Source organism: Peromyscus leucopus, chromosome 4 (assembly GCF_004664715.2).
Source record: "Peromyscus leucopus breed LL Stock chromosome 4, UCI_PerLeu_2.1, whole genome shotgun sequence".
NCBI classification, from domain to species: domain Eukaryota; kingdom Metazoa; phylum Chordata; class Mammalia; order Rodentia; family Cricetidae; genus Peromyscus; species Peromyscus leucopus.
Window position 1 is genome coordinate 6,912,185 of NC_051066.1, and position 26,728 is coordinate 6,938,912.

At 53.6% G+C, this 26,728-nt stretch overlaps 2 protein-coding genes across 11 annotated transcripts in view; one reads left to right on the forward strand and one right to left on the reverse strand.

The window, feature by feature from the left end:
• Positions 1–8,155, forward strand: part of Slc25a25 (solute carrier family 25 member 25) — a 36,942-nt gene extending 28,787 nt beyond the window's left edge. For 5 of the 9 annotated variants that reach the window (XM_028884710.2, XM_028884717.2, XM_028884719.2 and 2 more), the window contains exons 2-11: positions 794–920; positions 1,005–1,092; positions 1,689–1,724; positions 1,961–2,072; positions 3,383–3,541; positions 4,778–4,930; positions 5,216–5,323; positions 5,415–5,582; positions 6,079–6,229; positions 6,317–8,155. In XM_028884710.2, coding sequence (XP_028740543.1) covers positions 794–920; positions 1,005–1,092; positions 1,689–1,724; positions 1,961–2,072; positions 3,383–3,541; positions 4,778–4,930; positions 5,216–5,323; positions 5,415–5,582; positions 6,079–6,229; positions 6,317–6,501 — 1,287 coding nt within the window. In that variant the 3' untranslated portion in view covers positions 6,502–8,155. The remainder of the gene's footprint in view (positions 1–793; positions 921–1,004; positions 1,093–1,688; positions 1,725–1,960; positions 2,073–3,382; positions 3,542–4,777; positions 4,931–5,215; positions 5,324–5,414; positions 5,583–6,078; positions 6,230–6,316) is intronic. The other 4 variants (XM_028884712.2, XM_028884718.2, XM_028884714.2 and 1 more) reach the window with 1 other exon arrangement.
• A 9,330-nt stretch (positions 8,156–17,485) lies between these two features.
• On the reverse strand, positions 17,486–23,120 carry Ptges2 (prostaglandin E synthase 2). Of its 2 annotated transcripts, none has more exons than XM_028884709.2 (7): positions 22,742–23,120; positions 21,611–21,808; positions 20,040–20,098; positions 19,605–19,754; positions 19,067–19,267; positions 18,510–18,627; positions 17,486–18,036 (listed from the first exon to the last, which is right to left on the reverse strand). In XM_028884709.2, exons 1-7 carry the CDS (start codon positions 23,015–23,017, stop codon positions 17,908–17,910), a joined length of 1,131 nt encoding a protein of 376 aa, XP_028740542.1. In that variant the 5' UTR covers positions 23,018–23,120; the 3' UTR covers positions 17,486–17,907. The 2 variants fall into 2 exon arrangements, with proteins under 2 accessions (XP_028740542.1, XP_037060460.1); XM_037204565.1 differs by lacking the exon at positions 22,742–23,120 and adding an exon at positions 22,189–22,487.
• Positions 23,121–26,728: the final 3,608 nt, after the last annotated feature.

Here is a 26,728-nt window from a genome sequence, read left to right on the forward strand (position 1 = left end):
GCTGCTGGAGAGACCTCAGTAAAGCCTTTCACATACCCCATGCCCTGTCCTGGGGGGAGAAGTGCCCAGCTGCTTTGCATCCAGCTGCTGTTACAGTTGTCGAGCAAAGCTCACCTAAGACAGGTGCTACCAAGGATCAGGGCCACTTAAAGCCTTAGTTCACTGAACTAGTAAAGCTGCCCTGGCCTTCAGCGCCTGGTTGGGAATCTGGAGTTGGCTATATCTGATGTGTCTGAGACCAAGGACTGGACTTGCAGTGCCATCGTGAGCCCAAGAATAGTTAAGTCGCCCTTGGCTCCTCCTGTCTCTGCAGCCTCCAGAGTATTCCCTGGCAACATTTCTGCCAAGTAGGCATTGTTTGCACTTTTACCCTGGTCACCAAATTGTTCCTGGACTCGTGCCACCACAGGGGATAGGGAAGTAGCAGAGCTCCTAAGGGGATCTGTCTCAGGGACAGTCCTGCAGGGGAGCCAAGTGCTGATCCTGGCTGTATAACAAGCTGGACTTGGGGATGCTTGGAAAGAACAAGCACCAGGCTGCCCTGCTGGCCTCTCTGAGGGCTTCCTCAAGGGAGCACTTCTCTACACCCAAGCAGGGTGGGCCCTTGCTTGGTTTCTGAATAGGAACCTAAGCAGTGACTCTGCTGTGTGGGTAAAATTGATATGATGGGGTTCCCATGGGCTGGTATATCCTTAGCAATAGGACGTCTTGGGTCCCTGTGGAGAGCAGTTATTTCCCCATTGTGACAAGAGGCTAGGGAGCCAAAACTCAAGTTTTTACATTGGTTTTCTAGAAAATTGTGCAAGCAGGTGACAAGGACCTTGATGGGCAACTGGACTTTGAAGAGTTCGTACATTACCTCCAAGATCACGAGAAAAAGCTGAGGCTGGTGTTCAAGAGTCTAGACAAAAAGAATGATGGTGAGTTTGGCTTGTAGCTCCCCTGCTGGGCAGGCCTCTGACTTACAAAATGCCAGACCCCACTCATGGCCCTTGTTGTTACAGGACGAATCGATGCTCAAGAGATCATGCAGTCCCTGCGGGACCTGGGTGTCAAGATCTCTGAACAGCAGGCAGAGAAGATTCTTAAGAGGTGAGTGTGGGTGAGCTCCGTTCTCTGGGATGTTTTAATGGCTTTTGGTCTAATCCACGTGCTGTCCATGTTAACCTGCTGCCCTGAAACTGGTCCTGTGATTTGGAAGGATGAATAAGCCCCTTCCCAAAGCAAGCTTCTCCTGAGGTTTGCAGCCCTACTCTAAGACTCACAAATCTGGAATTAGCCCATTTGCCAGTGACCCTTAAAGTGACAAGCTGAGTTGTAGGCATTTCACGTTGGTGAGAAGTGTCCCTGGAACACTTTCTCAGCCTGTCCTTGAGTTGGATTGCTGCTAGTGGCTTGTTCTTCACTCTGTAGCCACATATGCTAGCCAGAAAGATGGCTCACTCATGGGCAGAGGGCTTCCGGAAAGCTCTTCGAATAGCACAGTTTGTGCCTGGCTGTACTCAGCTGGCTGGCCACAGGGACAGCAGCCCCTGGAGCCTGCTTCTGCCCCTCACTAAAGGTTTTGTCCTCATGCTGTGCTGGCCCCTAGTGTCCTTGGGAGTGTGCTTGCTTTACTAACCTGCTCACAGCATTTATTTGTGTTGTTTCTCCTCTCTCCTCTGCGTCCTCCTTTGTCTGTCTGTCAGAATACGAACGGGCCACTTCTGGGGCCCTGTCACCTAGTAAGTATCTGTATCACCCCGTGACTGCCTCCCTCCCTCATCAGAATGGGGTTCTTGTGGGCCAGCATATCTCCATTTTGTAGAAAATGGGGTATCGAGCCACCTTACCCTTTCTCATGGGCACATGGTGCCTTTGTTTCCTCAGTGGCCACGGCACCTACCTTCATCCCGTGGTGGGGCACACATCTGGCAGACGGGGTGGGACACACGGGAGTAACCATGCTTCTGCCTTACAGCATGGATAAGAATGGCACGATGACCATCGACTGGAATGAGTGGAGGGACTACCATCTCCTGCACCCCGTGGAGAACATCCCGGAGATCATCCTGTACTGGAAGCACTCAACGGTGAGGCCACACACCCCACCGTCCACTCAGGCAGCCATCTTTGACTGGCGTCAGTGATTCCTTCCCCAGCCAGGCCTGAGCCAGGAGATGTTGTCCCCCTTTGCCCAAATATGGCTGTATGTTCCTCTCTTTCCATACTGACCAGTCTGAACAGCATGACTGTTCCCTTGGCCCTTCACTGGGAGCACCTTCCTATCCGCATGTGCCACTGTCCTTCACAGTCCATTCCACAGATCTTTTCCCAGTGCCGCTGCTTCTCCCAGAAGCATACAGTCTGTCCTCCTTGGGGCTATAGATACCTCCGCCTTCCCTGGGTTTCTTTTTTAGTATCATTTCTCTCTTTGGCAAAAATAGCATGTCCTAGCTGAGACAGAGAAGCCTCATGAGGTAAAGGGCAGCCTGGGCTACAGAGTTAGACTCTGGCTTTTTGGGTTTTGTTTTTAATAAGCATGCCCTATAGGGGCCTACATACTGTTTTTTTTTGTTGTTGTTCTTTTTTTTTTTTTTTTTTTTCCGAGACAGGGTTTCTCTGTGTAGCTTTGCGCCTTTCCTGGATCTCACTCTGTAGACCAGGCTGGCCTCGAACTCACAGAGATCCGCCTGGCTCTGCCTCCCAGGTGCTAGGATTAAAGGCGTGTGCCACCACCACCCGGCTTGTTTTTGTTTTTCACTCATTTAGCAAGGTTCCACCTTCAGGAATGCAGATGTGGTTCCACAGTTAGAAATGTCATTCTGACTTAACCCCCTACTCCTGCTTTATCCACCCTGCTCCCACAGTGCCAGGTCAGGGCTTCTTGGGTGAAAGTAAGTGGCTGATTCTACAGCTTACAACAGCTGGCCTGTCTCTGGCCTGCAGCCCAGAGGTCAGCAGAGCTGGCCGGGACCAGTTCCAGAGAGACGGTATTACGCAGGCAGCAGAGCAGTTTGCTTGCCGAGGCCTTGCATAACATTCTGTCCTGCCCGCAGTCTGGTTCCGCATCAGGTTACAAGGTTTATACCCGTCCTTGATCCTTGTGGTCCATCCCTGCAGTCCTTGCCGGAAGCTGCAGGAGCCGCCTTAGGAGGGCAACCCAGCAGCTTTGTAAGGCTCTCCCCTCCAGTCATTGCCTGCTCCTCTCTAGACAAGGTCAAGAGCTGCAGCCACTGTCAGAGCAAAGGGCAAGAGTTCCAGTGAGTTTTCAGTGCCTCTCATCCTCACCATTTGTGTGGCCACTTGAGAAGGTGGAAGGCAGTGACCATCGCTGGGCTAGCAGCTTGGCCACAGATGTCCTGAGTAAAGTTGACTATGTCTCTGCTTGTCTTTCCCACAGATCTTCGATGTTGGTGAGAATCTGACAGTCCCAGATGAGTTCACAGTGGAAGAGAGGCAGACAGGGATGTGGTGGAGGCACCTGGTGGCCGGAGGTGGCGCGGGGGCAGTTTCCAGAACCTGCACTGCCCCGCTAGACAGGCTGAAGGTGCTTATGCAGGTGAGCAGGGGAGTGGGCAGATTCCTACCCATGCTTCATTGGTGGCTCAGCTTCCCCTCTCTCCCTCAGCTGGGACCCTGCTTTAAAAACCCAAACTTCCCACCCCAGCTAATGGAGTTAATGCTTTGCAGGCACCAGTAGATCCAGGCCTAGGTGACCTTTGCATTTAGCTGGTCTAATTTTATATGAGAAACCTAAGCTGTGCATCACCTTACATGGGCTTGTTACTTGGAGTGTGCCAGGACCTGAATTCCTTAAGCACATCTCAGGATGGATAGGGTACCTCATGGAAGGTAGGGTGAACAGAAAACCTTTCATGACCCAGAGGCCATCAGGTAGCAGTACCTCTACCTTTCCCAGGCATGCACCTCCACGTCCACAGGGCAGAGATAAGCTTGTCTGATGTCAGGGGAAGCATTGTGAAATGACCCACATGTGGACACTCATGGACTTTGGTGTCTGTCTACACGGTGACCAGTTACCCCATTTTGCTTCTCTTTGGCACTTCCTGTGCCAGGAGGCCTTCCCAGAAACAGCACATCCCTAGAAGACCCCTGGACAGACGAAAGGTGCTCACGCAGATGAGCAGGAAATCGATTTTTACCCGTGGTTTGTTGGTGACGCAGCTTCCCCTGGCTTCCTCAGCCGGGGCCCTGCTTTAAAAGCCCAAACTTCCCATCCAGCTAATGGAGTTGGAGTTAATAATTTGCAGGCACCACCCCATTCCCCTTAGCATAAGTTAAGTGGGATCTCCCCCTATCTTCCAGAAACAGACAGAGGCAAACGACTTAGAAGAGCTTTAGGCTGAATCTCGCTTGGGCTGGCCCCTCCTCCCAGCTCTGTGGCCTTGAGCAGCCTTTCTCCTCCCAGAGCCTCTGAGAAAACAGAAACTGAACAGTTCCCTCTCACTTTTGTTTTTAACAGAATTCCAGGGATGTATATATAGAGATTATGAGCTCTCTTGTCTGGGTTGATGGGGCATACCTCTAATACTAGTACTTAAGAAGATTGAAAATTCAAGGCTAGCCTGCACTATATAGTATAAGAGCCTGTCAAAAATAATAATACTAAAACAAAAACATCCAGCCATGCCTGCTGAATCCTCAGGATGCTAAGTTATTCTTCAAATTACTCAGAGGGAAGAGCCTTCCCGTGTTCTGGAAACGCCAGGCTTCTCCCAAGGTGGACAGTGGCGGCCCTCAGTCCTGCTGAGTTCCTCTTACCTCTTCCCCCCAGGTCCATGCCTCCCGCAGCAACAATATGTGCATCATAGGCGGATTCACACAGATGATTCGAGAAGGGGGCGCCAAGTCTCTCTGGCGGGGCAATGGTATCAACGTCCTCAAAATTGCCCCTGAGTCAGCCATCAAATTCATGGCATATGAGCAGGTGAGGACCTGGGAGAGGGTTGCCAGGTAGTAGCTGCTCATGTGGTATCTGCTGGACTGAGGTCCCTGAAGCTAGAGCCAATACTTGTACCCAAAGGACAGCAAGGTAGGTAGGAGGCTTGGGGATGACACCAGCTCTTCTAGCACTCCCTTCCATCTGGGGACAGCATAAAGTAGCTTCAGGGTCACAGATTTCATCCATAGCTGACTGGCTGTGAGAGGAAGGGCAGGGCCAGGAGAGGTGCTGTGGGCCCTGGGTGCATCCCTTTGTGTTTTCCTGTTTCAGATGAAGCGCCTTGTGGGTAGTGATCAGGAGACACTGAGGATCCATGAAAGGCTTGTGGCAGGCTCCTTGGCTGGAGCCATTGCCCAGAGCAGTATCTACCCAATGGAGGTAAGGGTCACCTGGGTCCTGGAGTGGGCAGTACACATGGGACACAGAGAGGAATGGGCTATGCTCATGCTTTTTGTCATTCTCATTGTAGGTTCTGAAGACCCGGATGGCCCTGCGGAAGACAGGCCAGTACTCGGGCATGCTGGACTGTGCCAGGAGGATCTTGGCTAAAGAGGGTGTAGCTGCCTTCTACAAAGGCTACATCCCCAACATGTTGGGGATCATTCCCTATGCTGGCATCGACCTAGCTGTCTATGAGGTGAGGCCCTATTGGGCATAGGCCCTGGGACCAGAGAGGGGGTTCAGCACCTGCCCGTACCCACCGCCTCCTGATGGAGAGGCTTAGATGAGAGATAGCAGTCAGCTGTTCACGGCAATGGTCTCCCATCACCCTATACCTCTGGCACAGCGGGTATGAACTCTGTCCCAGGTTCTGTAACCTCTGGTCCAGAGGTTCAGCAAGCAGATCCCAGAATTGAGTGACTATTGAGGGCTAACAGGTCTCCTCAGACTCCATACCACAGAGGCCAGGTGCTCTGTATGGGAACATGGTGCTCCCTCTACCCACGTCCTGATCCTGTCCTCGCCAAGAACCCCAAGTGACAGTGGGTGCAAAAGGCTCTGGCCAAGTGGATCAGTTCACCTTGGCTTCTCAAACCCATGTGATAGGAAACAGCTTTCCCGTGGATTCAGTGACTGCCCTACCCCAGCCTGTCTCTCTCCGTGGCTCTAAACTCACCTCTGTTTGCCTCTAGACACTGAAGAACACCTGGTTACAGCGCTATGCAGTGAGCAGTGCAGACCCTGGTGTGTTCGTGCTCCTGGCCTGCGGCACTGTTTCCAGTACCTGTGGCCAGCTGGCCAGCTACCCACTGGCCTTGGTCAGGACCCGGATGCAGGCACAAGGTAAGGCTGGTCCTGTGTTGACCTCCGTGTCCCTAGTAGGTGGGATGGCTGACAGGTGGCGTCTGACCAGTGGCCTCTCTCCCACAGCCTCCATTGAGGGCGCGCCTGAGGTCACCATGAGCAGCCTCTTCAAACAGATTCTGCGGACTGAGGGGGCCTTTGGGCTCTACCGGGGGCTGGCCCCCAACTTCATGAAGGTGATTCCGGCTGTGAGCATCAGCTACGTGGTGTACGAGAACCTGAAGATCACTCTGGGCGTGCAGTCTCGGTGACGGGAGGGTGGTGGACTTGGTGATCCTGGGCTCCAGCCCAGGATGTGCAGCCATCTCATTCTGTGAATGTGCCAACACTAAGCTGACTTACCCAAGCTGTGAAACCCAGGATGCCCCAGGGGAGGGGCAGGGACTGGCAAGCTCTAGGCTGGTCCTGCTGACCTGGCAGACCCTTATGTCCCTTCCAAGGAAGACCTGTGGACATTCCTTGGAGTCCAGAGGTCAGTAGGATGGGGGCTCCTGCACTTAGAGACAGGACGTTTCCTGCAGTGCCTGCCAGACAGTGAGCTTGGAGGCCAGCTTAGCTCTTCCATCTCGTCCACGCAGCCAGCCGTCAGCCACCCTCCCTCTGGTCCAAAGAGCATTCCTGTGCCCCTCATGTCTTTCCCATTGGTGTGCTGTGGTAGGAAGTGGGCCTGTCCCACTTCTTGTCCCTCTCCCTCAGTGCTGCTCCTCCAAACCTGTTTCCCAGGCTGCAGCATCCTGTGGGCCTGTGGTACGGGAAGCTGAAGAAGTACCCTACATCCTGGCCTCTTCTGAGCTCGCCAGCAAGGCTGCCTGGATGTGCCCGGGTACTCAGGCACTGGCTGCCTGGCACCATGGTGCATGGCTTTGCTGAAAGCTAGTCTAGGACCTGGATCCCAGAGGGTTTGTGCCGCCTGCATGGGCCTAACGTCCTCCGAGCTGTCCCCATCCCTGTCAGGACTGGTCCCACACTTACTGTTGCATCCTGTGGTGTGAGGGTGAGGCAGGTATCTGCCCCTTGTGTGCTGTCCTGATGAGAAGGAAGCATGCTGAAGGCCTTAACTATGTCTCACTGGGGAAAGCACTCGGTTCAGAAGACGAGCCGGACACTGCTCATGTGCCGCACTTCAGAGAAAGCAGGAAAGGTGGTTTGGCTGCTTTAAAGTCTGTTCAAAGGTCCTGTGGGCCGAGTGGGACCAGCCTCACATTCCACACGGCGTATCACACTGCTTGGAGCCTATTTATTTTGTATTTATTTGAACAGAGTTATGTCCTAACTATTTTTATAGATTTGTTTAATTAATAGCCTGTCATTGTCAAGTTCATTTTTTATTCATATTTATGTTCATGGTTGAGTGTACCTTCCCATTACCACCTGGTGGGGGGTGGGGAGACAAGATGGAAAAGTGGCCACAGAGTGACCTTACCTGCTACCTACACAGACAGAATGTCTGTCCAAAGAAATTCCTCTCCCAACTGGAAACAGAAGGAAAGGCACAGGGAGGACCCTTGCTGTGGAGAGTATCCCCTGGCGGGCCGGGTAGGGTAGCCGGAAAGGTGGCGTTTACCGTCCTTTCCTGGACTGAGAATGTCTTTGTTTTGCCCTTTTGGATTGGCAAGGCAGTGGGTGCTTCACTGGGAACTTGGTACACGGGCGAGGACTAGAGGGCCAGGTGGCCTGCCCCCCAACCTCTGACCCGGGCTCCCTCCTGGCCCACGGCTGCCCTTGCTCAGTGAGTGGTCAGCTGGCCACTTGGCAGTTGTGCCTCCATTGTCCCAGAACAGCCTGATGAGGAAAATCCAAATAGGATGCAAAGATCAATGCAACAATTACCGTTCTGCATAGTCTATCGCTGTAACTGGAGTTGTCCAAGGCAAGCAGCCTTCTAATAAAGTTGCTTCAATGTGACTGTGGAGCCAGGAATTTTCTGCTCTGGGCTTGGGGACATCTACATTTTCCTTACCCATCGCCTACATACTTACACCTCAGCTTCGAGAACACGTGGTCTTTAGTGGGTGTTGGTTAGCTGTGGGGTTGCTCCATCTGTGGCATGGCCTCCCCTTCCTCAGGGAGCTTGTTCTTCACATGGTCTCCAGGCACCACAGGCTGCTTTTCCCTAGACCTCTCGGGTGCTAGAGGCCGGTCAGCTCAGACCTTTCTCTGTCACACCTCCTCAGCCTGTCTCCTCAGCTTTGTTAGAGGCTCGCCCTTTGTGCAAGCTCACCGTCTCCACTGGAGCAGTCGACGGGCACTCAAGTGTCACATGTCAAAGGCTGGGTCCTGGCTTTCCTCCCAGATCTGCTTCTCCCTCTTAGTTACCCCAGCAAAGGGTGGCTCCATTCTTCTAGGGACTTAAGTAAAAACCCACTTCCTTCCCACGCTCTCATTCTAGTCTGGTCCATCGGAGGACGCCATCTACCTTCAGGTCCATCTGGGGCCCCACTGCTCACCACAGCCACCCTGCCGCCTGATCGCTTCTACCTTGATTCTCAACAAAGCTCTTCCGTATGTCTCTTTCCCCTGCTCCCTCCATTTTTTCTGAGTGACCTACATACCTGAGTGATTCTCAGGCCTAAGCCCTTCAACTCTGGTTCCCGTCACCCAAAACCTCCCATCAGGGCGACAAGCCACAGGCTGGGAGGAACCAGTGTGGTCCACCCTGTGACTCAAGATGAGGATCCAATTTAAAATGACACTTGGGGTCTGAAGAAACGGCTCAGAGGGCAAACTCAGCAGACAATCTGGGCAGCCATCAAGCCTCGGGACCTGATTTCGGCCCCTAGCATCCACAGGTGGGGGGAACCAGCTCCCTCAAGCTGTCCCTGACCTCCACATTCACACCAACACAGAAAGCCGCAGAATAAACTGATGAAAGTGATTACAGCCTAGGGGTGGCTCGGGGCCTGAGAGCACGGTCCGGCACCTGTGTCGGGCAGCACCGCTCCCAGAGGGCCGGCTTCCTCTGTGGGTCCTGCACACCGGTGGCATACACACAGAAACATGCTATATAAATAAAAATCCTTTTCTGTTTTTACTTAAAAATGACAGCTGGGCTGGGTGGCACATGCCTTTAGTCCCAGCACTCAGGAGGCAGAGGCAGGTGGATCTCTGAGTTCGAGTCCAGCCTGGACTACCAAGTGAGTTCCAGGACAGCAAGGGCTACACAGAGAAACCCTGTCTCGAAAAAAACAAAACAAAACAAAAAAAAAAAAAAATGACCATTTGAAGGGACCACATCCAGGTTTGCTGAGAATCTGGAGCAGATGCCTCCAGTGGCAAGAAAGGTCAAGTGTAACCATTGGAAGCCTTTTGTTAACAACACTACTAGAGTGAAGTGAATCCGGTATTTCCCTTGTGAATGGGCAGATCTATCCCCAAGTATGTACCTGCTTCCAGCTGAGTGAAAACATATCTGCATAACTTGTGCTGGCATGGTGGTGCACACCTTTAATCCCAGCATTCAGGGGGCAGAGACAGGTGGATCTCTGAGTTTCAGGACAGCCAGGGCTACACAGAGAAACCCTGTCTTGAAAAAACAAAAATAAGGGACTTGAGACGGCTCTTTGGTTAAGATCATTGACCCACAGGCAGGGTACCAAGAAGCCATGAAACTTGTCTTCTGTGTCCCCTGGCTCAGCTGGTGCTGGGCCTCTGTGCTAGAGAGGAGACACACAAAGTGTCTTGACTCCGAGGGTCCCTGTGTTGGAGTAGTGCCTAGTTTGTTGTTGTTGTGTGTGTGTGTGTGTGTTGTATTTTTATTTCTTTTGTTTTGTTTGAGACAGTCTTCTATATAGCACAGAGCTGACCTTGAACTCCGAGTCCATCCTCCTTCCTCCAGCTCCCAACTGCTGGGATTGTAAGCTTATGCCTCCAGTTTTCTTTTTCCGTAACAAAAGCCTCTGAAATACTCAGTTTCAGTCCCCGTAAAACCTAGCTGGACCCCTTCCTGGCCCCCTGCAGCCCAACTAGCTGCCAGGGCTCCAGCACACACAGGCCTGAGCTCTCTGCTCAGCCTCCAGCACCCGAATGTCCCCTGATGGGCGTGGTTTGCGTTCTGTATCTAGGAGAGGCTGCGGCCTTGTGGCAGGGAAAACCTTTGCAGTCTCTGGGGCCGGGTCTTCCTGGGCACCCAGTGGCCAGGCCAGGTTACCGTGGAGATGGCAGGAAACAGCACAGGGGCTCTGGCACACACGTGCTGTGGGGTGTGCCCAGGCGTGGAACTGGGATGAACCACCTGTACAGAGTGTCCTTTACCTTTGTGTCCACCAAGAACCTCATAACATCACCTTATTTAGGGATAGAATCTCTGCAGACGGAATCTTGCCATGAAGTTGGTACTGCAGTTTGGAGACCATAGAAACAAGTCAGTCAGGTATTGGGGGAACTCAAGCGAGAGTTTACTGGGACTTGGCCTCTTGAGAAGGGAGCTAGCGTTTCCCGACAGCAGCCCAGCTGCTTGGGAAGGAAGGGAGGAGCAGAGGCTATGGCTTGCCGCAGGTGGGTTAACAGTCGCGTCCCTAGTGCCTCATCTTGTCAGAAGGACTTCAGGTGCTCAAGCTGCGTCAGCTTCAGCAAGCCAAGGGCTCTGAAGCGCCTTTGCCTTCTGTCCTCTGTGGTGGTTCCCAGTGTGCCGAGTCTAGATTAGGAGGGGGCCCCAAATCCAGTGATTAGTGATTATCCTTACAAGAATAAAAAGTGGCATGGTGTAATCCCAGCATTTGAGAGGTCAAGTTCATGGTGATACATATAGACCTGATTTAAATTTCATTAGGTATTTATTGTGTGTGTGTGTGTGTGTGTGTGTGTGTGTGTGTGTGTGTGTGTGGTCAAAAGACAGCTTGTGGCAGCCTGTTCTGTCCTTTCATCATGCAGGCCCTAGGGGTTAAACTTGGGTCCTCAGGATTAATGGCAAGCACCTTTACCTGCTAAGCCATCTCGATGGCCTTGATACTCTATAAAGAGGGGGCAGTCGTTGGGACAGAGACACTCAAGAGAGGCGGAGGTTCGGGGGGAGGTCGGGGGCTATGTCTGTAAGCTAAGAAACACCACGGTCCCTGCTGGCAGCCACCACTGGAGACTGGGAGCTGGCCCCACCCACATCTACATCTGTGTGAGAATCATATCTGGGTTTGCCATCCGAGGTTCTGGGAACTGGCTAGGACATCAATACACTGCTTATTTCAGGTATTCGTTACCAGGGTACCAGGTGAATAATCTCCTTCCTTTGGGTCCTGGCTGATTGACTTAGCCCCCAGCCTGCTCTCCCGCCTGTTCAAGCCTTGTCCCCTAAGCCAGCTGGAAGGAGATGCCTTGCCAGCAACTGAACTGGCTTTCAGGCACCGTGAAGGAGTAGACACCAGGAATATCCCTAGGACTATCGGCGCTCTGCCCCTCTCTCCTGTGTATTTGGGTTTGACCTTTGTGAGACCTCACTACCTGTCTTAGAATTAGACTGGTCCCCACCTAAGCCGGCCTCTGCTCTCGGCCCTGTTGCCCGGCACATGTCACTCACCCTTTTCATTCCATAGGCTCTTACCACCCACTCCGTGCTGGGGGCTTTGTTCCCTGCTGCTGTGCACCCTAGAGTCTAGAACTGTTAACACTCACATGTGGTTTGGATTCTATTGCCCCTGCATGGCCTTTGCATTAGCTTACAAGGTAAATCAGCACGTCATGGTATGATCTTGGGCAAAGTTTGCATTGCCAGGTCCCTTTCTCCACTAGCTGGGCAGGGAACCTTTCTTACAGCCCTGAAGGGACATGTCCCAGTTCATACAAAGGAGAAATTGGCCTTATTCACCATAGCGGCCTGTGCTCTGCTGTCCCCAATCCAGATTTCACCAGTCTGAGTGGATTGGAATGTAGGGGAAAGGTGGAGGGGAGGAGGAGCCGTCCTGCTGGGTCCAACTGCCCAGGTGGACCTTGGTCCTTGCACCTGCCGGCCAGCCAGCCCAGTGTGGCCTCAGTTGGTCTGGGCTCTATGGAAAGAACTTCAGGAAGTGGAGCAGAAGTAAGTTTGAAACCAGAGACAGCTGGTGATCTTCCAGGTTCTGCGGGGCCATCAACCCCGGGCCAGCCAGGAGAGCAGCCCAGGGAATGAGCTCTCCTTGTCCTTTTCTGTCACTGTGAGCCCACCCTATGGGCCTAGAGAGGCTAATGGGGGAGGAAGCTGATCTCATCAGCCCATGGGGTACCTGGCTCTCCCTAACTTTACAGATGGGGACGCAGGAGACCTTGGACTTGTCCCATGTTCCAAGCAAAAGACTCATTTCTCTTTTGACTACGTTCAACGTGTTAGCGTCTCAGGGTCGCTGTTACCAGAAACCACACACTCAGTGACTCAGAACATGCCAGTTTCTGGAGGCCTGAAGTCCAAAGTCAGTTCCACTGACTGGAGTTAAGGTGTCAGCAGGTCTGGTTCCTCTTGCAGGCTTCAGGACAGTCTCCTAGCTTCTGGAAGCTTCTGCAGTTCTTGGCTTGCAACCCTTTCTGACTCCTCCAGCTGCCATGCTTCCACAGAGGCACATCCTGACTCTGATCATATCTCCCTCTGTTTGCTGTATTTTTTTAATGTAGCCCAGGCTGGCCTCAAACTCACCTTGTAGAGGAGGAAGAGGATGACCTTGAACTCCTGATCTTCTGCCTATACGTCCTGGTGTTCTGGGATCACAGGCTTGTGACACCCCACTTGACTTTCTGTTTGCCTCTCTTGATTGCTTTTAGTGCCTGCCTAGACAATCTCCCCATCTCAGAATCAGCAGTTTGATCACGCCTATAAATTCCCTTTACCACATCAAGTGCAACAGGTTCTGGGGATGGAGAGTCGAGTCAGCTGCTCCCTGCCCCACACACAGCTCCCTGGCTGTGACAGCAGGTTAGCAGGGGTCTGAGTCCAGCCGAGCTACACATTGAGCTCTAGGGTTGCTGGAGTACAGACAGACCGTGTCTCAAAAAGCAAAAAGGCATTCATTCTCCGTACCATCAAACATCCTCACTGGTCAAAATCCTTCCTATTAGTTAAACACAGCAGAAGCGATGCCCAAGGAAAGCAATGCACACTGGAAACTCAGGCAATAGTTGGAACTAGTGAGAAAGAACAGCTTTAACCTAGAATGGTTCTATGGAAAATAAGCATTCATTGTTCACCTAATCCCAAAGAGAATGTAATGGGTGGGGGAGACAGCTCAGTGATGAAGAAGACAAAATTGCTCTTGCAGAAGACCCAGATTCAGTTCTCAGCACCCATATCGGGCAGCTCACAAAGGCCTCTAGCTCCAGGGGCAACGGATGCTTCTTGCCTCCTCATGTGCATGCACACACATATGTACATGCACACATGCACAATACTTTTAAATAATTTTTCAAAACATTTTAAAATGGAAATTTAACAAAAGCAAAAACAAACAAACAAACAAAACCCTAGAATCCTCCCTGTGGGCTTCCTCCCTAGTTGCCATGGAGAAGACATCTTGGTCTCAGGGTTCTCCAGCCCTACTTCCTAGTGTCCTTGACTCAGTCCTAGGAGTCATAGGGACGTCACTCTGAGGTAGACAGCTGACCTCGCAGATTATGCACATCACCCCAAGCCTGTACTGTCTTCCAAACACCTCTGGACCCCAACCTCACCAACCCCACAGATGGTCACTGATGCCAGTTCACAGGAGGGATGAGGCTTGCCCAAGGTCATAGCCAAGAGTGGACAAGGGCCCAAACTCCAGCCTCTCCCTCTGCCAAGACCATAGGTGAAGCTGGTCAACATGGTGCACATCTATAATCCCAACACGTAGGAGGTCACAAGTTCGAGGTCAGGTTCCGGCCCAGCCTGAGCTACAGAGACCTATCTCAAAAACAGACCACAGGAGAATTAGTGTGACCTGAACATGACAAAGGTCAGGCAGTGGTTCTTGGGTTAGGTCTGAGCCCCCAGGAAATGTGATTTCGGCCCCCCACCCCCCAAGACAGGGTTTCTCTGTGTAGTTTTGGTGCCTGTCTGGGATCTTGCTCTGTTGACCAGGCTGGCCTCGAACTCACAGAGATCCGCTTGGCTCTGCCTCCCAAGTGCTGGGATTAAAGGCGTGCACAACCACCGCCTGGCTGTGATTTTTTTTTCCTACTCACTCATTTCCAGACTCTTAAATTGCTAAAGCTCAGATGGGCTATTTGGACAATGAAGACCACTCTGCTAAACCGAGTCGGCCACAACGTGGCAGCCCCATGTTGTTTCCGTCTCTTGCAGGCTTTGGAGGCTCTCTGGTGCCTCCAGGTGGCATTGGCAAGCGTTGCTGTAGGCTTTGGAGGCTCTCTAGTGCCTCCTGGTGTCGAAGGAAGCTTTGCTGCAGGCTTTGGACGTTCTCTGTGGGAAGCACACTGAAAGAAGTGTTCTAGGAAGAAAGAAGCTGGGCCGAGGTGGCGTTTGTGGCCACCTCAGCCATTCTCCAGGGCAGCCACCGGAAGCCAGTCTGGCTAGCACAGTCCTTGGGGTTCTCATCAGCTGCCGCATCAGTGCAGGCTTCCCCTACCTACAGCAACCCCTGGGGAAAGCCCTCAGGATCACCCCGAGTCCCTGCCGCCCTGCCAGCCCTACTGCTTCCTGTGGAATGCAGACAGATGTCGGCACATGTCTGTGAAGGGGAGAGGGTATGTCTGACAGCTGAGACACAACCTGTCTGTCACACCTCCTGAGTCAGACGACCTCAAGGGGGCGCTAAGACTAGACAGTGCAGGACCAGCAAGAGCAGAGGCTACAGGGAATCGCCAGGCTCTGGTGTCCTGGTGAGAAGGTGGGCATTTCACCACAATATGGGTAGATCAGTATCAGCGGCTTCCTTTAGGGGAACAGGGACTGAGAGAAGTGAGTCAGCCTCTCTGGGAGGTACCAAGGACCAACAGTGGATGGAGTCTTGAGAAGGGAACATGGAGGCTGGAAGCAGGATGCAAGGATGGTAGATGAAGGCACAGAGAAGTAGATGCAGGGATGGAGATGTGAAGGCATGAAGAGATCAGAGGGATACAGGGGTAAGGGGATGGAGGGATGCAGGCACAGATGGGGTGGAGGATGGAGAAATGCAGCAGTGGAAAGATAGAGGACAGAGAGATGAAGGACTGTCACACTCCTGTCACCCATAGCATCGTTGCCTAAGTTTATGTTTGCTGTGGGTGCTGGGGGGTCCACAGGCCTAATCTGGATCAAGGCTCCTCAGACTTCAGATGTGGCCAATAACTGGAAACAGTGTGGCTCTCGGGCCTCCACCACATCCAGAGATGACTTCCATGTCGTCTTGTGCCAGGCACACTGCCTCAAGCCCAAGTCCTCACTTCTTCCCACAGCCCCAAACGCTGACATCTGATACCCAAAGGGCAAGTGCTAGTAAGTGGGCCATGGTGTATCTGAACAGGTGCCCTGCATAGAGGAGCAGTATGCACATATTAACAAAGACAGAGTTCCAGGGCTGGAGGGCACAGAGGCAGAATGGCCTGTATGGGCCAGTGCCCCACACCTTATGGACTTACATGATATTAAGAGCATGGATTGGGCCATACCACTCTTGGGCATATACCCAAGGAATGCTCAATCATACCACAAAGATACATGTTCAACTATGTTCATAGCAGCACTATTCCTAATAGCCAGAACCTGGAAACAACCTAGATGCCTGTCAACTGAAGAATGGATTAAGAAAATGTGGTACTTATACACAATGGAGTACTACTCAGCAGAGAAAAACAATAACAGCATGAAATTTGCAGGCAAGTGGATGGAACTAGAAAATATCATCCTGAGTGAGGTAACCCAAACCCAGAAGGACAAACATGGTATGTACTCACTCATAAATGGATACTAGATATAAAGCAAAGAACAATCAGACTGCAACCCACAGATCCAGGGAGGCTACATAGCAGGGGGGACCCTAGGACGACTGTGGCTTATAATTAAATTTTGGTTTTACTCAATTACTGGGTAAGCCTCAGTGAAACATTTCACTATTAGGGTAATAATTTATACTGTATCAAGCTGAAAATAGAAAAAAAAAAGAATAGGAAGCTGGATGGATTAGCATGGAAGGGAAATAAAGATGTATAAAAAAAAAAAAAAAGAGCATGGATTGGGGGGACTCCAGTGGTTGCTTTTCCAGAGGACCCAGGTTCCCAGCACCCACACTAGGTGGCTCACAACATCTGTAGCTTCAGTCCCAGGGGCTCCAATGGCCTCCTCTGGCCTCTGCAGGCAATAGCCATACACATGGTGCCAATAGGCAAGCAAACATTCATACACATTAAAAACCAAACGAGAGCCTGTAGACCGCCCTAGCCACGGTGTCCTGACGTGCACTTGACCTGCACCCATCTCCCCACCCCATGGCAACTTTGTTGGGTTTTGGTTTTGTTTTGAGGCCGTCTCATGTAATCCAGGCTGGCCTCAAGCTCACTGTCTATGAAGGTGACTTTGAACTGATCTTCATGTCTCCTGCCAGGATTACTGTGCATTATCACACCCTGCCCATGTGACAACACAGATGGACCCCGGGGCTTTGTATGTGTTGAGTAAGCACTACCCACTGAGCTCCACCTCCACACCTGTCCTTTCTTTTCTTGGAGACAGGGTCTCACCGTGCAGCCTAGGCTAAACTCTTGGGACTCCTTCCTCTGCCTTTTGTTTGCTGGCATTATGGCTGTGTGCTACCATACCCAATTTCCCCACAGCTTTCTCCGAAGCAGGACTATCAATCAGTTTAATAGATGGATGTCGTGGGTAGCCATTCCAGCTTTGGTCTGGAAGTTCCAACCCCCATTGAGGTTGGTAACTATGACGCCCACAAGGCGGGGCCAAGGGAGGGCCTGAAGACCCGAGATTGGGCCGGGCCATGCTCTCTTGCGGCTGGGAGCCTGGACGCTAGAGGTGGACGGAGGAGAGTTCTCCAGAGAACATCGCCGGACTACTGTTGCATCTTTCCCAGAACCCTCAACCTACCTATTCCTTCATTTGTAAGTTACGCCATTAAATAAATCTCCTTTTAACTACATGGAGTGGCCTTAATAATTTCACCAATAGATGGAGGCTTGGAGTGTCACTGCCCGAAGCTCCATGGTCAGTGAGGGTCATAACCAGGCTAATCCCCATGTCCCAGATTCTGGTGACATTCAGTGGGTACCAGTTGCACAGCAGAGGCACCAGGGTTAATGCAGCCTGCCCTGGCTTCCTTGATTGACAGCAGCCCCTCCCACACAGACAGTCCTCAGAACAGTGCCTGCCAGAGGGGAGCAGCAGACCTCTCCTTTATTGCAAATACAATAGTCCCAGGAGTACCTGGGAAGAGCTGGAACCAGGAGACATGGGGACAAGGCCTTCCCTAATGCAGACTGCCCTCCCCTTGTCCAGGGTGGGAGCCAGTCTGATCCTTGCCAACAAGAGGCCACTGAGCCCTGGGAGAGCAGGCTTCTGGAACTGGGGTTGGAGGGTTGTCCTCTGTGGCCCCTGACCCATTACCCTCAGAATAGCTGTGAGCCTGGGCCTTGTCCCCAGTGTCAAGGTCCCTAGAAATGTCCAGTAGAGGGCCAGGGGGCTGGGTGGACCAAAGACAAAATGACTCTGGCCCCTACCAGCATGGCCAGGGGCTGGCTGGTCAGGAGGTCTGAGCCTCTCAGTAGCTAGCCTCTGCAGCTCAGTGCACTGAGGGGGCTTCCTCAATGGCCTGCTCCATCCGTAGGTACCAAGGCTGGATCCGTGAGTGTCGCATCAGGTCCTCGAAGGCCTCCAGGCCCTCCATCACTCGCAGCACGCCATACACTGCCTAGGGAAGGATCAAGAACAGCCACTGCACTGGGGCCATCGGGCACCAAGGCCTCGGACGGGGCCTCTGCCTGTCTGCTGCCAGCTGTGGAAGGATCGGAGATCTCAGCTCCTGGTCAGACCCAGGCTACCCGGTTACAGCGCTGCCCGAGGCCAGGGCTGAAAGCCAGGGCAGTGAGACTGCCAGGTAGAAGCCTGGAGCCCATGCATGCCACAACCGAGTCATGAATCAGAGGGAGGGCTGAGGCCATGCAGCTGCCATTCAGGCCCCTGGATCCTGCCCAGCCTGAAATGGGCCCCTCCCTGAGCCTTTCAGGTACAAGAACCATGAAAGCTCCGTTTGTTTTTCTCCCTGGTGATACACACAGGGAAGAACACAGTCCCTCTGGGGAGCCAGGAGCTGCAGAGGGTAGGCCTGGCCTGTGTTGTCCCTCCCCAAGGGCAGGCCACTCCATCTACCACCATCATACCCACCAGGTCAGCCAGGTTAGGCTTCTGACCCCCCATGAACGGCCGGTCCGTGCCCACGGCTGTCACCCACTTGTTGGCCGCCTCATAGAGGTCTACACGTACGTCATCCTGCAGGTGGTGCCTGGGGATAGTCAGGAAGGTGGGTCAGGGAACTCCTTCCCCAGCCCACGGGGACACAGCTTCCTTTGCATAAAGCAGAAAGGCTGGGTGACTGGGGTAGCGGGGGGGGGGGGGGGGGGGGGGGGGGGGGGGGGGGGCCGCGCGCGAAGGGATGGTACCTACATCACTGAGCACCTGCCCCAGTGAGTGATGGTGTGTGGCTCAGGATGAGGAAGGGACCCTGACAAGGAGGCAGAAGTAGAGGGCACAGGACAGGGCCATGACTTCTGACCCCAAAGCCTGAGACAGGAACTGATGAGAAGTGCTGGGTCCCAGGCCTGGCTCGTCTTCTCTAGGCCTGTTTCTCTCTTTCCTCCTGAAGGGTTTGATGCCCTGACTGTGGGACAGCAGACCCCCCCCCCCCTGATCCCACATGTGCATATATTTGCACAAGCCATCACCTGCTTTTGAGGCGCTTGCTGATGAGGTACATGGCAGCTGCACCCACATACTTGGCCATGGTGGCCTCCACAACCCCAAACTTGCCCTCGCGGACAATGTAGTCGAAGGAAGCCAGGGCCTCTGCGGGTGTTCGGTACACATTGGGGGAGATGAGATGTACCAGCCAGTCGTCCGCCCATTGCCTCCACTTCATCTCCTCCCTGCAGATACAGGACATCGAGGGCCCCTGAGCCAGGGCTCTGCCCCGGCACTCAGTCTCCCACAAGACTCCCCCAGAGCAGTGGTTCTCAGCCTTCCTAATGCTGTGGCCCTTTAATACAGTTCTCATGTGCTGATCCAACCATAAATTACTTCATTGCTACTTCATATCTGTAGTTTTGCTACTGTTACAGATCATAATATAAATATCTGATTTGCAGGATGTTTGACCCCCAAAGGGCTCACTTCCCGCAGGCTGAGAACCCACTGCACCAGAGCATGCAGCTTAACCTGGTCCTTATCACCACCCCACCCGCCCGCAGTCGCAGCTCCACTCACGTCCTGGCTTCCTTCCCGCCGTACATCTGCTGGGCCTCCTTCTCACCCAGCATGAGCCAGTACTTGTTGCAGAACTCCGTCACCTCCTTGCCCTGGTCATTCATGGCCTTCATGGGTGGGTAATAGGTGATGACCTCTTCCAGGGGCTGCCTTCAGGGGAAGGCTAGAGCTTCAGCCTGACTCCGTCCTCCTGCCCCCTTGGCCTACCAACCCAGACCACCCCAGCCTGGCTCAGCCACTCAGGGACTCAGCCCCGGGCTGGAGCCATGATCGGCCTCACTTGCAGCAAAAGGGATTAGGTTAGAGACGAGAAGCACTTTCTGGACAGGAGGAGGAAGGCAGGTCTCAGAGTACGGTACCTTGGTCTAGTCTAGAAACATGTACAGAGCCCCACTCTTAGACAAGGCCCTGCTGGGCCTCCCAGGAGCAACTTACCCTGAAACTAGGTAGGTCTTGAGGGCGCTGATGATGACTGAAGAGTCATTCAGCTGTTGCTGGAAGAGAAGAAACCACCGTTGTGTGGCTGGGGATGGAGCCCAGGGCCTCGGGCAGGAGGGACAAGCGCTGTGGAACTGAGCCACACCCCTTGCCCCAGAGGCTCTGGGCCTCCTAAACAACAGCAGCGTCAAAACCAACCAAACAACATTACAATAGCAGCGCCCGAAGTATCTGGCCCCCAAAGCTGGGCACTGCTGATCCATCACCGCTCACCCTAAAACCCATGCCTGAGCTCACTGTTCCCCACCCTTGGGCCCTCTTTCTGAGTAGGGTGACCAAGTATGGCTGTTGGGGAAGCATGACTGGGAGAGCCTTGGCATTTGACCCTAACCCACGACTCACTTGGCCTCTTGGCACTCAGGGCAGGGCAGGACCCAGAGGCTTCCTACAGGATACCAAGCCCAGAGCCAGGATTTTATCCTTTCTGTCCATACAGCCCAGGGTCTGGGCTGCTGAGGACTAATTGAGAAGCCAACCCTGGTAGGTCCTGGGCTTTATAAGAAAGGAGGCTGAGCAAGCCATGGGGAGCAAACCAGTAAGCAGCTCCCCTCCATGGCCTCTGCATCAGCTCCTGCCTCCAGGTTCCTGCCCTCATTACTTTTGATAATATGGAGCTGTGAGTGAAATAAACCCTTTCCTCCCTGTGGAGGGGCCCCAAAAGAGCTTGACCACACAGCAGCCATGACAGGCTTAAGGGCCTAGACACAGCTTCTGTGACAGGCTTACTGGCAGGCAACACCCAGATCCAGGAAAAGCCTTAAGCTGATACCACCTAGGGATCCACCCAGGGGTGAGGAAGTACCTGACTTCCCAAACATTCCAACCATTAGATAAGGTGGCCAGAAGTCTTTGAGTCTAACACACACCTATTTTTTGTTTTACAGACACCCCTGGGCAATTGTCAGCCAATCAGGGTCCTGGACCCTGGAAAGCCCCTCACCCCAACCTCTGCTATGATAAAATCTCTGGCCCACCTGAGCTCAGGGCTCTGCTCTCACCGCTGTGTCAGACAGACAGAGAGACCAAGCTCCAGAGCTTGAAATAAAGGCTCTTTGCTTTTACATGTGGGATTCAGTCTCCATGGTGGTCTTTTGGGGGTCCCTGAGGCCTGGGCATAACACTCCCCAACTAGCTTTTTGGTCACGGTGTTTCAGCGCAGCATAGAAATCCTGACTGAGACAGCCAGTGAGTGGAGGAGCCACGCCTCAGACCCAGACCACGCCAGCTGCAAACCCAGTGTGATCATCTGTAAGTGCATCCCCACCCTGCCCCCCAAGACCTGGCTAACAAGGAAAGAGAGCTCTACATTTACTTTAGTTCTGTTGTCGTGACTACATCCTGCTACGCTGTCCACACCAGCATCACGGGCTCAGGAATCCATTAGAGCAGCCCTGATTTCATTCTCCCTAATCTCAGTGGAGATCCGGGGAGTCACAAGTTCTTTTAGATTTGGGGGGACTCCTAGACAGCCTGGGACAGAAATGAGGCATGGGATCCCCAAGGCTCACCAAGCTGTCTCCTTCCTGGGCCACCAGGATGGGCACCTTCCTGTAGGAGGAGAATTTGATCTCGGTCCTTCTGACAGGATTCACCTCCACCACCTGATAGGGCAGGGAGTGGAAGTCGAGGAAGGCACGGACTTTGCTGCAGAAGGGACATGTCTTGTACTGGTACAGGGTCAGCTGCAGGTGGCTGGACGGGGACAGCTGGGGAAGAGAAAAAAGACTGGTAACCCCCGGAGTCCCAGGGCTCCATCCCCCGCCTTCCCAGCAAACCTTTCCCCACGAAGTCACCGTCTAAGGTGACCCTGAAAATGTAAGAATGAGGAGAAGCAGAGAGAAGACAGAACTCAAGGGCGGGCAAGGAGCTCAGGGAGTGAGTGCCCAGCTGCAAGTGCCCAGCTGGTACACCACTTAGCATCTGTGGAGGCTCTGCTGTGCGTTCGTGCGTGCGTGCGTGAATTCATCTTCCTCCTGTCCCAAAGGGGACACTACACAATCCCAAGGTGTGCCTCCCTCCAGCGTCATTAGTTCTTAAGGTTCACCCCCATTCCTCCAGTCCTCTCTAGGAAAGCGGCAGAGCTGACCAAGCAGCTAGGTAGCGCTGGCCAGAGGTGAGGTCTACTTCGGATCTCCAAAAGTGGAGGGAAGCTGAATGCGGCTCCCCGCAGTAAAGCCTTCAGGGTGCTTGCTACAGTTGCAGTCCATCGGGAGGGCAGGGAAGAGACCAGCGAGCCACAAGGACTCCATTCTCTTTCCAGATCCTGCATCCAGGAAAAGGCCATGCATGGAAGGCAGGGTGGAGACTATGCAGCTCATGAGCTCTCCACGGGGCGGCCGAGCCACCGTAGGCTGAGGCACACCTCCAGTTCTGGGTCTGGAGTCAGGCTCACTCATTCCAGAAAGACTACCTGCGGCACCGCGCACGCCCTCAAAGCACAGTACAGACCACGACACGAGACACACACAGCTCTAATCAAGGGCATCAGCACCAACCTCCTCGGACTCCTACGGCCAAGACACTCGCCCAAGGTCACGGGCGGGCGAAAGAGGCCACTCCGGTCCCCGCGGCTTCTTAAAAGTCCCGAGTTCGGGGCTGATCCCCCTCCCCTTCTGCAGCCCGTGCCATCCAAGCCTTACCTGCGCAGCCGAGCGCTCGGCGCGGAGGTCCTGGGCGCGCAGGTGCCACCGCACGGTGTGGTACAGCCCCAGCGCGCCGCCCAGGGCCAGCGCCGCCGCCCCCAACAACCGCGGGCTCCCCTTGCCGACCGCGGGGCCCGGGCTTCCTGCCGCCGCCCTAGTGAAGCCGGCCCAGCTCTGCGCCGAGACTGGCGTCCAGGGTCGTGCGCGCGGCCCCTCCGCCAGGGCACACCGGCTCAAGCCAAGAATCCAAGCAACGCGCGCCGCCCGGGCCATCGTCGCTCTGCCGGCGCTGCGGGCGGGCGCGCGAAACCAAAACGATCGAGGCGCTGGGGTGCCTTAAAGGGACCGGACTCCGGGAGTGTTGCCGAGGGCGACAATGACGCCGATCAGGGACTAGGAGCTGTGCGCGCCTGGGAGTGCACGCCCGTCTGAGAGGCTGGTGAACACTCCAGGGGATTTAGAAGCGGTTGGACGTCTCTTTTGGGAGTGCAGTGGTGACCTGTGATTTGCGGTCGGTTGTTGCCACATTGTGCATCTATCCGAAAGAGTTTCAGGGAAAAGGCCGGTCTTCCGACCCATGCTCGCTGCGGAGGAGGCAGGACGCTGTCTCCAGTGGGTGGCCGCAGCATCTTGGATTCTCTGTGCCCTCCCGCAACGGTATACCTTCTGCTGTGACCCGAACCATAAACTTTTCTCAAACCCGGCGGGGGCCTTGGAGACCACGTGCCTGGGGAATGGCCCCGGCGGAGGGGCCGGCTCGCCCACCCGGAGGCCTCCGAGGGTCGAGCGGGGCCGAGGGAAGGTCTCGGGACGCCTCAGGCCTTTGCCGAGCTCCCTGGTGCCAACCGAGTGCCAGATCTGCCCCGCTGGGCTTCTCGGCGGGCAGCCCCGGCATGGCCCCGCCCCAGGCCGGAGGAAGGCGGGGCCCTGGGAGCCGGGCCGGAGCTGGAGGCGGGCTCGCTCGGAGGCCGGTCCCGGGTCCGACCTGGCTCTACCCTCTTCCTCCACGTTTTCCTGGGCCTGGAAGCGCCAGGGTCCACAATATCCAGCCGCAACTTGAGCAGGCCAGGCGGACGGAAAGGCCGAGTGGCCCAAGGTGCTTTGCTTTTCTGTGAATACCTAGCTGGGAAGAGAATACTGGACTTCAAAGGCACGGGACCCGGGCTCAAACCCCGCCTCTGGCTGGGGCAGTTGTCCCCGAGCAGTCCGGGGGACCAGACAGAGGGGCATCCCGGAACAAGTCCCCGGAAACTGAACTGGGGAACTTCGAGGATAGTCGCCCCTGAAGGACAACTCAGGAAAGCCGGCGGGGAGTTCGGTGGCGTTGATTAGGTACTGAACCTGCCCACCACCACCGACACTCTCCGCCTCTCGGGTGCTCCTGTCCTGGTGCGACGTGTTTGCAGCGCTGATGCAGGAGGGCTGGAGAACCAGCCACCATAGCTGCCTTGTTACCTGGAGGAACCCCAGTTTGCCCGCCTGTGACACAAGAGTTAATGACTGAGATCTCCTGCAAACCCTGCCACCCACCCCACTCCAACTTGTTTCGGAATGGGGGGAGCCTTTAATCCCTGCACTCAGGAGGCTGAGCTAGGTATGAGCTAAGAGGCCAGCCTGCCTGGTCTACATAGCAAGCTTCAGGCCGGCCAAGGGTACATAGTGAGAACCTATCTCCTTCTCCTCCTCCTCCTCCTCCTCCTCCTCCTCCTCATCATCATCATCATCATGAATAAATAAACTGAGAGATGAATGGGGAGAGGCTGATTCCTGGGAGGCCCCAACGTTTTTCCTAACGGCAACTGTGCCATCTTAGCATAACATGAGCCAGCCTTTGCCGAGGAAACCCAGTGCTGGGCCGGCGCTCTCTGTGGAGACACTTGGCAGAGTTCTTTTCCTCTCATGGCATACTGTCCAGTTCTCGTCTTGGCATACCACCCGTGGCACCTCTGGCTCCAGACCTTCAAGCTGTAAGAAGCACAGGGCCCAGCCCTGCTCTATGCCCAGAGGACCTCAGGCTGAGTAACTCATTCAACCAAATGGAGCCTTAGAACCCCCAAACTGATGACATTTCAGGGCACAGTATGGAAAGGGAGTCCTCGGCCTAGGCTGAGAGGTCCTCTTCCTGTCCTCCTCTAGGCCCCAAACAGTCTCCCCTCTCCTACCCTTTCTCTCTGGTCTTTCGCTGACTTTTGGCTCTCCTGTGCCTCATCCGAGGAGTCAGCAAATAAGCACAGCCTCTTCCCTCACGGTCAGGTGAAACCCGTCCCAGATGTGGTTTGGATGTCTGTGTCCCTCCAAAGATCATAAGCTCAAGACCGGTATAATCATAATAACAATCAAGTCATTTAGGGGTAGTTAACCAGCTTTAGGAGTGGATTAGTACTTTTACCAAAGGGCCCAGGGAACAAGCTGGACTGTTCGGTCCTTCTCTGTCTTCTTCCCATGCGCAGGGACACTGGGGGGGTGCCAGCTGTAAGGGACTGGCCAGACACCAAACCTGTTGGCTAGCTTGACCTTGAACTTTCCAGCCTCCAGAGCTGAAAGAAACAAATCTCTTGTCATTTATCCAGCTCTCCATCCGTCCGTCTGTCTGTGCGCCCGTCTGTGCCATCTTGTTAGGGTGGCAGGAATGATGAAGCCATGGCTTCAGGCCAGCCCTGTCCTGATTCCAGGCCTGGATTTGCATCTGCCTTTTCCATGTTTGGAACATTGCTCAGAGCCTACCACCCACTTCAGCATAGGCATCCAAGGTGCCACCCTTCTTCCGGGACACTTTCTCGTCTTCTGCCTCTGCCTTGGTGGCCAAGTAGGAGCCCAGGAGCCCTGCTACTCACTCTGCTCTCTCCGCCCCCACTCTTCGTGCTTCCTGAGCTTGGCACCCTGAGATTCCACACTGCTTAACTGAATCCCTCCCACACAGAACCTACCACATCTGATTTGCTAAAGAATTAGGCTGACTGAAAGAAGCCAAGCTATATTATCACTCAAGAGGCAGAGACAAATGAATCTGTGAATTTGGGTCTAGCCTGGGCTACATAGTTCCAGGGCAGCCAAGGCTACATAGTGAGCCCCTACCTCAAAAAAAAAAAAATACAAATAAAGAAAAATAAAATAAAGAAGCCAGGCTAGGGGCTGGAGAGATGGCTCAGAGGTTAAGAGCACTGGCTGTTCTTTCAGAGGTCCTGAGTTCAATTCCCAGCAACCACATGATGACTCAAACCATCTACAATGAGATCTGGTGCCCTCTTCTGGCCTGCAGGCCGAACACTCACTGTATACATAATAAATAAATAAATATTAAAAAAAAAAAAAAAGAAGCCAGGCTATAAAGCTATAAAGACTATTTACTAATTTACTACATGCTTCCATTTGGTTAAAGATTCTCTCTCTCTCTCTCTCTCTCTCTCTCTCTCTCTATATATATATATATATATATATATATATATATATATATATATATAAGGTTTTTCAAGACAGGGTTTCTCTGTGTAGCTTTGTGCCTTTCCTGGAACTTGCTTTGTAGACCAGGCTGGCCTCGAACTCACAGAGATAAGATCTGTATATTTTTATTTTATGTTTGTGGGTGGTTTTGCTGGCATGAAGGCTGTGTACCATGTACATGCAGTACCTGAAGAGGCCAGAAGAGGGAATCTGATCCCCTGAAACTGAGTTACCAACAGTTAGCCCCCATGCTGGTGCCAGGAATCAAATCTGGATCCTCTGCAAGAGCAGCACCTAAGCCACCTCTGCAGCCCTTATTTTTATTTTTTGAGAAAGGATTTCTCTATGTAGTTTTGCGCCTTTCCTGGAACTCACTCTGTAGCCCCCGCTGGCCTCAAACACACAGAGATCTTCCTGGCTCTGCCTCCCGAGTGCTGGGATTAAAGGTGCACGCCACCACCGCCCAGCATCTTGTTTTTATTTTAATCATATGTATATGTGTGTGCCTGAGTGTGTTCATGTGTAACATACACATGCAGGTGC